Raw genomic sequence first — 10125 nt, 5'->3', positions numbered from 1 at the left:
CACAGCCGCATCCCCCGCGCCGCTCCTCCTCCGGCGGCTCCCGGGCAACGCCGGAAGTCACGGCGCGCACCTGCCAAACAGCCCCGGCGGGAAACCGCTCCCCGCGCTCACGGGCCGCCCGGCTCCTCAGCCGGCCGGGCGGGAAGGCGGCTCCTCTTCGGGTCCGCCCCGCACGGCCGCGAGCGAGGGGCCGGCCGGCAGGGAGCGCGCGGACGGGCGAGCGGGACCTGGGGTGCGCCCCGGCCGGGCGGGGCCGGGCGGCGCAGACGGCCTGGCCGCTCTGCCCGCCGGTGCGGAGCCGACTAATTAACAGGCTTCCGCCGCCCCCAGCGCGTGTTCATTTGTCGCCCGCGAGCGCAGGCCACGTGCCGCGCCGGTGCAGCCACCGCGGCCCGGCTCCGACGTCGGCGAACGAGCCGGAGCGTTTACTGGACGCCCAGGCCGCCTCTCGTGCGCGGACTCTTAGCCCCCTCGGCCCCGCCGGCCTCACTGCTGGTCTCGGCCCTCGCGGGGCGCAGGCCGAGCGGCTAGGGAGAGGCAAGGGAGCGGCGCCCGCGGGAAGGAAGCCCCTGATCGGCGCGAGGTGCGAGGCGCCGGGCGCGGGGCGGGGCCACGTTGGAGGCAGGGCTAGACGCGGCGGCCGGAACGCGGGAGCGCGGGGCTGCGCGGCTGTCGGACCCGAGAGCGGCGCACCGCGGGCCGGACCGCCTAGGGGCGCGCGCCCGGAAGCGGCCGTCGGCGACCGGGAGGCATGGCGGCCGCGGCGCTGAGAGCGGCTCTGCGCCCGCCGAGCCGGTGAGCGCGGAGGGGCCGGGACGCGGGTGCGCGGGGACGCGGATTGAGAGCTTCCCTGCTGGCCTTGGCGGTCTCACCCCGTAGTTACGGGGCTCGTGAGTGACCTTAACGGGGAAGCCGGCGTTGATACACACTCGGTCTCTTCCAGGCTTCTGGGAGCGCGGCCGACGCAGACGAGGGACGCGCACCAGCGGGCTTCGTTGCTGTCGTTCTGGGGACTCGTGCCCATGAGGTAACCCGGCCGCGGGCCCGGCCTGGGGGCTCGCGCACGGGAACCCAGCGAGCAAGGTTGCTCGATATTCAGTCTGCGAAGTTTCTCAGTTAAATTTAGATGGATGCCCTTATGTCTTTTCATATGAAATACTGTTATATCTGTAATCAGAGGTCAAAAGTTAAATGCAAAAGTGGTTTAAAGAAAAGTTACTTAGCTCTCAAGGGATTCTTGTGTAAAATTTTAAAGAGCACAGACAGCACTTCCGTTTCTTACTCTCCGGAAAGGTGGGGGGAGGTGAGAGGATTCTTTTTTCCACCTGGGACCCTGAATACTTTCTAGGGACTTAACTCATAAAACTCAGTCTTGATGCTAGAGATTCGGTTGTTCTGAATAGTAACTTATCAGCATAGGAGATGTGTTCCTGAGGGTAAATCAGACTTTTGTCCGTGCTCGAGGATAGGGAAATTTGTTAAGAAATCTCAAAAAGTATAAACAGGAACTTGCCAGTTATTTTTATTATACTGTCTCTCTTAGTCAAATCATTTTTATAAATCACAAATCCATTTAAAATGTGAGTAACGAGCTTCTAACGGATAACAACAAGGTCCTATAGTGTAGCACAGGGAACTATATTCTATATCCTGAGGTAAAGCATAATGGAAAAGAATATAAAAAAATGTATATATGTATAAATGAGTCACTGTACTGTACAGCAGAAATTAATACATTGTAAATCAACTATACTTCAATTAATAAATAAATAATGTGAGTAACGAGCTTCTAATTCATCAGTTTGGTATTTTCACTTTTCAGTGCTATCCCAAGGCCCACCTGAAACCCCTCACTAAAGATGAGCACTTCCCTTTAATTTATACCCTGACACCCCACGGAGTTTTTCCACGCCTTCCTGGGTTGACCGTGCCCACACAGTTCTCATAAGGACCCCCCGTGGAGGCCGTCTCCCTGCCACACTCAGCATGGGAGGCCAGGCCCACACGGTCCTTTCCTGCGGGAGAGCTCGGTACAAGTTTGCAGGCACTTTCCCTAGTGCCATGTCTCTACACGTTCACGAGGCCAAAGAGGAAAATGTTTAGTGTTTGCTTTATCCTTTAGAGCAGAACCTCTGCAAAAGAAGAAGAAGGTGGACCCTAAAAAAGACCAAGCAGCAAAGGAGCGCTTGAAAAAGAGGATCCGACGACTGGAAAAGGCGAGCCAGGAGCTCGTTCCCATTGAGGATTTTATCACGCCCGTCAAGTTCTTAAATAAAGCGAGGTACGGGCCCTCTAGGGTTGAGGTCTTCAGAGCAAAGGAGTTCTGTGACCTTCAGGAAGTTCTGTCTGCACTTCACACCTGTAATGGGAAGGGGTCATAGGCTTGGGCTGGCTTGGCCCTGTTCTGAGTCCTCTTCTCCTGGATTGTCTCATGGGAGGTGGAGAAAGCATTCCTGGGCGCTGCTCCTGAATGGCTGACTGTGGGAAGGAAGCTCAGGGCAGATGCTGGAGCAAGTTTGGAGTGTTGCTCTTGCAGAGGAGTTTAGCTGTGACTGACGACTGGGGCCCTGGGCCTGCAGCTCTTACCCCTTCCTGCTGGTAGGAAACCCTTAGCCTCCTGCTCTAGGATGCAAATGCTCAGAGCTGGGATGTGTCGTCTGTGGGGTTGGTGGGATTGCTGCCTTCTTGTCAGAAGTGTGTACCATTTATAAAGTAGTACCTCGCCATGTAAGTGGGACAAGGCAGGTGCTTTTTTGGGTCTCCAGGGCTGATACAGGCTTTGACTCCCTGGGATATTGGTGTCCGTTTTCATAACACCATTTGACTTTTCTCCAAAGCCACGTTTCCCCACCAGCAGGCTCTGCTTGGCACAGAGGACGTGCTGCCACAATCTGCTGAGAGCACTGTTGTTTCTTTTCTTCACGTAAAGAAAATGGCAGTGGTTCCAGGTGTCAGTTGCCGCTGCTGCCACATCCAACATTCTGTCCCTTAATTTGTCCCTAAGTTCCATCTGCGTCTGGCAGTGGGGACACTCAGGTCCCGTGCAGTCGCTGGGCGCCCCCAGGTTCATGCCCTTGGCTCTGTGTTCCCAGGCAGCGGCCGCCAATGGAACTCCCCTTTGAAGAGAACGAGCGGAGAGCCCTGCTTCTGAAGAAATGGGCACTGTACAAGCAGTGTGAGCATGAGATGGAGAGGGGCGCCATTGCGTCCCTGCTCGAGGCCCAGCAGGAAGCTCTGCAGGAGCTGAAGCTCTCGGCCCCAGAACTCCATGCCGAGGCCACCAAGCGGGACCCCAGTCTGTTTCCCTTTGAGAGACAAGGGCCAGACTACACACCGCCGATCGCCAACTACCAACCCCCGGAAGGCAGGTACCACGATATCACCAAGGTGTACACACAGATGGAGTTCAAGAGATAGAGCTGCAGGCAGCTGCCCTCAGGACGCTGCCGTCGGGAGCCTGCACCCCCAGGCTCAGGCCTGCTGTGAATAAATGCATTTAACCAAGTGTCTTGTCTTAGGTCAGAGTCACAGTTAATTCACCTGAGCATGCACGGGGGTTGGGGAGGCTGCCCTTCTTGGCCTGGTACTGGGGAGAGGAAGGCCAAAACACTGACCACTGTTCTCCAGTGAAAAGGAGGATTCCAACTGTGTGAGGCAGACGCCACCAGCAAGAGGCACAAAGTGACCCCAGGAACGGAGGTGAAGGACATGCAGCTGTGCTGTGTGTTGCCTGCACCTGGAGGAGAGGCAGGGCTGGCTCTGGGTTTCAAGCTGTGGGGTATGGGGGAGGCTGAGAAGAGTGTCGAGTGGCAGGGACCCCACTGCGTGAGGCCATGTGTCCTCCAGGAGGGTATGACGCCTGGCCGGGCAGAGGCTGCTGTTAGTCTGGAGCAGGGAGTATATGAGTGAGCTCTGGCACCAGAACAAAACACCACAGACCAAGGAGCTGAAACGACTCACATTTATTTCTCTCAGTTCCGGAGGCTGGACGTCCAAGATCCAGGTGTCGGCTGGGCTGGTTTCTCCCAAGGCCTCTCTCCTTGGCGTGTAGACAGCCATCTCGCGCACCCACGTGATCATCCCTCTGTGTGTCTGTGTCCTGATTTCTTATAAGGACACTAGTCATTGGATTAGGGCCCACCCACGCAACCCCATTTCACATTAAGCACCTCTTTAAAGATCCATCTTCAAATAGTCTCACTCAGCGGCAGGGGGTTAGACCTTCCCCGGAGGAACTGGGGGTACATAATGCAGTCCAACAGTGAGGGTGCAGTGTAGGCAGAGGTCCACTTGTACCCCTTGCATCACCACCTCAGAAAGGCTTTGGTTCTTCACCACCTTAGTGCAAACAAACCAGCGGAACACTCCACCTGAGTAAGAATTCAGATTATCCATTTTCCTAGAGGGCCCTGGCTACACAACCCTGGAAAATCACACCCCGTCCCCACCTCATCAGCATGTGGCCCTTTCTCTGCCTAAAGCCTCCAGCCTCCTCCTCCAGGTCTAGCCTTGGACCCTGAGCCTCCCCCACCTCCCAACTTATAGATTTCATCCACGAGGTTGTATGATCAAGTCAGTGGGTCATGGGCAGCTGTTTTGTTTTAACCTTTTATTTGGAAGTAATCATAGATTGACAAGAGGCTGGAAATCAACAGAGATGCTGTGTGTGGTTCCTCCGGCTCCCCCCAGTGTCACATCTTACAGGGCCAGTCATGCCAGCACCCAGAGATAGACTGCAGCCAGAGTAGGTCCAGGCTCCCAGATGCGGCTGTGCTCATCTGTGTGTCCACGTGTCACAGCACAGCCACCCCTGCAGTCCTGCACTATAGGATGCTGCCCCATGTCCCTGACCTCTGGCCCCATAATCGTCCGCATCCCTATAATTACGTCCTTTGACGGCGTCATGTAATGGAGCCAGGCCCAGCAGCAGTATCTCACAGGGTGGGGGCAGGTGCTGCTCCGCGAAGCCCAGCTCAGTGACAGCGCGCCATGTAACAGGATGCACCAGGTCACAACGCAAACGGCTTATCATTGTGGGCTCTGTCCCCAAAGTTTGAAAGATGATGCTCTGCCTTGTCACTGTCCATTTTCTTCACAGCTGATGTTTGAATGTTCACGTCTGTCTCCTGAACTCAACGGGACTGAGGCCACTTGTCTGTTTCAAGCCTGTGGTCCCAGGGTGTGCAGACATGAGGGGTGGACATGGGTGGACAGAGGAACATTTTCCAGGGTGACGATCATCTGCGGTGGAGCTCGCTCAGCATCCAAGAAGTTGTGGGACTCCTGATGGAGCCAGCACCTGGCCACAGGCACCCAAGGCCCTAACCCAGCAGCAGCAGGAGGGCGGCTCCACCAGGAGCGGCTGACAGCCTCCCTGCCTAGGTCTCAGAGAAAGGACACAGGTGGAGCTGTAACAGCCTCCCTCCTCCTCCTCCTCCTCCTCGGCCAGAAATGCCCGTGAACGCAGCCACGGTGGACGGACGCTGGTTGCCTCAGACACACCAGGGCTCCCCCCTGCGACGGGGGGACCCTGGGTCTTCTTTATACTCACCTCTGCTGCGGGAGTCCTTTGTGCGCACCCCACCACTCACAGGTACACAGTCACAAAGGACACTTGGGGCACACAAGAGCAAACATACATGATGGGAGATTTTACTCTCTTAATGTGTGCCCTTCTGAAGTGATGGATTATTTTGCCCCCAAGAATAAGTAAAATGATGTTGAACCACCACCTCTGGCCAGATCGTGAGGGAGGCACTGAGATGCCGCAGGCCTGACCCTCAGCACCACATGCTGGGGCCTGTTACACGGCACAGATGCTAAATCGTTTCACCCATAATAAAGAGACCTCTAAAGAACTAGTGTTCTCGTTGGTTCAAATACATATATTTTAAAAACATCTACAAGAGTGTAAGCATACAAAATTCTAATACTGGCCAGCACAACGTCAGGTTATAAATCTAACCCTTTCAAAATTAAACTGTGGATTTAATTTTCAGCTTCTGTTTGGAATCAAACCTGTGAAATGTCTTTTGATATATTCCACATTTTCAAAAAATGACCAGGGGAAATTCTGAGGGAAGGAGACCAAAATTCCATGTGTTGGGCTTGGGTGTCTTCAGCCAAGAGTCTAGGAACCCTCTTTACACAAGGTTGTGTGTCCTGGAGCTGTGGGCCGAGGAGGTGACGCCGCCCGCGCCTACAGAGGAGCAGAGGAAGTGCCCGCGGTGGGAGGACACCTGCGGCCAGCACTGCGTGGCCATCACCAGACCAGGGCCATACGGGGCCACCTGCGCATCCACACAGATCCGGGCTGCCCCTCGAGTGTTCGACTGAGGAGCCCAGCCCTTGGGACGGCCTCTCCTTGCTGCTGTCCCCAGGCCTGCCCGTTGGCAGCCCAAAGGGACACGCAGGGGTGCCTGGCTTCCTGGAGCTGCACGCTGAGTGAACTGGCTCTGAGCGTGGTGGGGCAGGCGAGGATGGAGACGGGGACTCTGTGTCCCACGCCAGGCGGAAGCTCCCAGGGACCTTCTGGACTATTTGGGCCTGTCAGCGGTCGTTGTCCTGGGGCAGAGGGAGGTGCCAGTCTGCAGGGGGGCTCTGCCTGGGGGCCCACACCAGGCCGTGCTTCCGTGCAGCCCGGACTCTCGCCTGCTCGCTCTCACGTAGGGACTGCTGCAAAGGAGACCCGGTCACCTGTGGCCTCACGGGTGCCCTGTACCTCCCTCCTCTCAGTGCCCACCCACACACATGACAAACGCAGCCCAGCAAGCCCTGGTGAGTGCAGGGTGGGGTGGGGTGGGGGTGGTTACTACACACACATCTAGATCATTCTCCAAGCTACTGTGAAAAACCTACTGTGCAGATGACCATTTTGAGGATATTTTTAATTCTCCTGGGCCCCAGGGCTTGATGCCTTCGGTTGACCTAATCAGATTCACCAGATAAGAGGGGCTGGGGGCTGAGCCAGGAGGAGAGATGAGCCTGTAAGAGTGGCCAGAGGAGGGAAGAGGCCAGAGACAGGCAGACACACACACACACACACACACACACACACACACACACACACACACACGACAGTGGGTGCCACCACCCCGGCCAGTAAACCCAGGGCAGCAGGTCACAACCATGACGGGGCCTGAGGGGGTGCCAGGTGCTATGCTGGCCACTTTACACGTAGAATTTCACCTCTTCCACCTGTTTTCACCTCTTCCATCTGTTTTCGCTCAAGCTCTATTGTCTCAAATGGAATGTATTGTTCTTGTTAAAAAGCGATCAGAAATGCAAAGTAAATATGAAAGCCCTGCAGACCTCCCTCCCAGGGTGAAGTTCACAGCTTCCCCAATTCCATCTGAGGCCCGCATTTCAGGGCTATCACCCATTTCCCTAAAGAAGGAATAATCTTCTCCTTGCTGGTGCACGTCCTGCTTTTCTCATTAAGTGACATACTGCGAGCACCTTTCCACAGGGGGATAGGTTACTATCTATTTTTCTTAATGGCTGTGTACTTCTCCGTGGTGGGGAAGACGTTATCTGGTCAAATGTCTATTACTGGACTTTAGGTCACTTTCAGTCTTTGCACTATTACAAATGGTGACACAATGGACATTTTGAATTTTCAGTTGTTACCCAATTACCTCCCTAGGATAAACTTCCAGGAGTAAAACTGTGGGATCAAAAGGTATGCATTTGACATTTAGATAATCAGAAAACCTGACATTCCACAAACACTGCCCAGGTGCCCTGACTCTCCAAACCCCTATGGACATTCCGCTGGGCAGTAACCAGTTACTGTCATTTTAAATATATATCAGGCTATTTGGCTTTCTTTTCTTTTCCTTCTGTGTGCCCTTTGCCTACTTTTCTATTCTGAAATAATTCCCATTTTTCTTACAGATATGTGACAGCTATCTTTAAAAGATATATATATATATGTACAAAGGTTATTAATCTCTTGCCATATAGGCTGCAAACTACCTCTCCTGTTTTCCACTGATCTCGGACTTGTCATTTTCTTTTACACTTGGCAGTCCTGCTGGCTCCCTCCCCCGCACGCTCCGTGAACACTGCGCCCTCACAGCTTCGCTCCATCCCCCCCCACACACACCCACACCCCCATCAGCTCCAGGCCACCGCTGTATCCTAGACTAGGATGTAGGAGTCGGGAGGACAGGGGCTGTGTTCTCATCACTCCTGGATCCCCAAGAGCGTCCCAAGTGGTAAGTGTCTGCTGAATGTATGGATCACAACCCCCTCCTTACTGGTCCCTAGCACCTCCACCATATCCTCTCGCAGCGTGGCAGCCAGACTGACCTTTTAAGGATATAAATCAAAGCACGCTCCCCAGTACACGTGGAGGCTGGAACTGAACCCCTTTTTTAAGGCCCGCCCCCTTCTCCCAGCGTCTCGTGCCCCCGGGGTGGTTCCTGGTCTTCCAGGGCTCGGCACGCCGGGTCGGGTCACCTGGGCCTCGGCGCTGCGGCGCTCCTCCCACTCGCGGCAGCTGTCCAGGTCGCGCCGCCACTGCCCGCAGGCCGGCCGCTCGCCGTGGACGTAATAGTGGCGCAGGAAGTGGCCGGCGCTGCTGCAGAGCTCCCACTCGGCGCGGTAGGCCTCGCACGGGCGCGGCGGCTGCGGGGACGGGGGAGTGAGCTGGGGACCCGGTGAGCGCCAGCCCGTCCCGCACGGACGGACCCGATCTCCGTCCTCCCGACCTGGCCCCGCGGGTCCCCGGGTCCCACCGCACTTGCCTGCCAGCCTCCACCTTCCGCCATGTCCCGGGACTGCCTAACCCGCCTCCTGAGCCCGCGGACCGCCGCGTGACTGATGGGCGGAGGGACTAATGAGCCCCGAGATCTCACCACTAACTCCTCGCCCCGCTCCTTGAGACGCGCCACTGAACAGGACGTCCGGGTTGGCAGCCAATAACAGTCGAGGGAGGGCGGGGCTTGGAGGCCTGTGTGGGCGGGGCCTGGAGGCTGAGGCGGAGCCGAGGCCGGTGTGGGCCGGGCATGCCCCCAGGGTCACCAGGCCCGGCTAGCCATGTGGCGGAGGTGACTTGGGCGTCCCCTCGAGCCCCGGCTGCACATTCACGTCCAGTGGCCGTTTCTGACGGAACCACTCGGCTCGGGCAGGTTCTTTCCAGCAGCTTTATTTTCATAATCTCAAAGATCGGTTCATTTCGTCAGCACGCACCGGAATCAGTGTCGCCACTCCAGTCCTACGGCTGCATTTGTCCCGCCTGTGTCCCCTCGAGGGCGGGGTGACTCCCAGGTAGGAAGCGGGGGCCCACGGGCGCGGGCACAGCGCAGGCTGGCCAGAGGCGCGGAGGCTGTATGGCCTGGGGGACAGCAGGACCCAAGGGTGGGCGTCCGGAGGTCGCGTTAGGGTCGAGGCTGTACTAAGGCAGGGAGACAACGTTTCTCCATGGGGCGATGCGCACGAGGCAATGACAGCGAAGGGGAGGAGGCTGGTGGGCCCGCAGGACCGCCCTGCGACACCCCTGCAGTGGTTCTCCAACTGCCGCTAGCCTAGCCACTGGCCCTGGGGCCCCTGCAAGGTGGGTGCTGGGCCCCCTAGGAGTGAGTCCGGGTCAAGCCAGACAGCTGCAATTTCACTAGGAGTCCTGCCACGCTGGGTCACAGACCAAGCTTGGAGAAGATGCTGCCTGAGAGGAAGGATGCAGGCCAGGGTACAGGCCTACAAGTGGCACCCCACCGTGTCACCAGAAGACCCACCAGCAGGGTCCACCCCTGGCCCAAGCAGGGAGTGCTTTCCTTGTATACACTGTGGGTGTGGCTCAGGGAAGACAGAAACCAAGGACCAGCACACTACGTAACATTCATCATGTAATTGAATGTGGTAGCCAATGTGATCCGCAAACAAGGCTGCCCACCCACCAAGGAGGGTGTCTACTTCTGTCAGCGACTAAGACTCCTGAAGTGGAGGGTCAGGTAGGTTACAGAGTGCCCATGCCTTCCAGAACCACTTCCATTGCCATGGGTGTGGGTTTGGGCCACAGGGCCCAGCCCTGGTCATCATGATGACCTTTGGTGCTCATTCTCTGAGGACATGCGGGTGAACCCTGGGCTGGCGTCTTGCAGGGGATCATCTCCTGAGTGTTGA

At 56.7% G+C, this 10125-nt stretch overlaps 2 protein-coding genes across 3 annotated transcripts; one reads left to right on the top strand and one right to left on the bottom strand.

The window, feature by feature from the left end:
- Positions 1-673: 673 nt before the first annotated feature.
- MRPL40 (mitochondrial ribosomal protein L40) lies at positions 674-3499 on the top strand. Its single transcript, XM_029222083.1, has 4 exons — positions 674-795; positions 944-1027; positions 2123-2281; positions 3093-3499. Exons 1-4 carry the CDS (start codon positions 752-754, stop codon positions 3415-3417), a joined length of 612 nt encoding a protein of 203 aa, XP_029077916.1. The 5' UTR covers positions 674-751; the 3' UTR covers positions 3418-3499.
- Positions 3500-4606: 1107 nt separating this feature from the next.
- Positions 4607-8875, bottom strand: CUNH22orf39 (chromosome unknown C22orf39 homolog). 2 transcript variants are annotated; one of them, XM_029222071.1, is made up of 3 exons: positions 8751-8875; positions 8464-8631; positions 4607-6675 (listed from the first exon to the last, which is right to left on the bottom strand). In XM_029222071.1, the coding sequence occupies exons 1-3, from the start codon at positions 8772-8774 to the stop codon at positions 6550-6552; spliced, it is 318 nt and encodes a 105-aa protein (XP_029077904.1). In that variant the 5' UTR covers positions 8775-8875; the 3' UTR covers positions 4607-6549. The 2 variants fall into 2 exon arrangements, with proteins under 2 accessions (XP_029077904.1, XP_029077894.1); XM_029222061.1 differs by having other exon boundaries at positions 6556-6675; positions 8314-8631.
- Positions 8876-10125: the final 1250 nt, after the last annotated feature.

The sequence above is a fragment of the Monodon monoceros genome, unplaced genomic scaffold (genome assembly GCF_005190385.1).
Source record: "Monodon monoceros isolate NGI ecotype Baffin Bay Population unplaced genomic scaffold, NGI_Narwhal_1 Super_Scaffold_1, whole genome shotgun sequence".
Classification (NCBI taxonomy): Eukaryota; Metazoa; Chordata; class Mammalia; order Artiodactyla; family Monodontidae; genus Monodon; species Monodon monoceros.
This window is presented reverse-complemented; position numbering and strand designations above follow the sequence as displayed.

Excerpts from the sequence above, each read along its gene's own strand:
- CUNH22orf39 (XM_029222061.1), bottom strand. The coding sequence starts at position 8,774 with ATGGCGGAAGGTGGAGGCTGGCAG. Across the intron at positions 8,632-8,750 it reads CGGAAGGTGGAGGCTGGCAG|CCGCCGCGCCCGTGCGAGGC; the intron begins GCAAGTGCGGTG and ends CCGTCCCCGCAG.
- MRPL40 (XM_029222083.1), top strand. The coding sequence starts at position 752 with ATGGCGGCCGCGGCGCTGAGAGCGGCTCTGCGCCCGCCGAGCCG. Across the intron at positions 1,028-2,122 it reads TGGGGACTCGTGCCCATGAG|AGCAGAACCTCTGCAAAAGA; the intron begins GTAACCCGGCCG and ends TTTATCCTTTAG. Across the intron at positions 2,282-3,092 it reads AAGTTCTTAAATAAAGCGAG|GCAGCGGCCGCCAATGGAAC; the intron begins GTACGGGCCCTC and ends CTGTGTTCCCAG.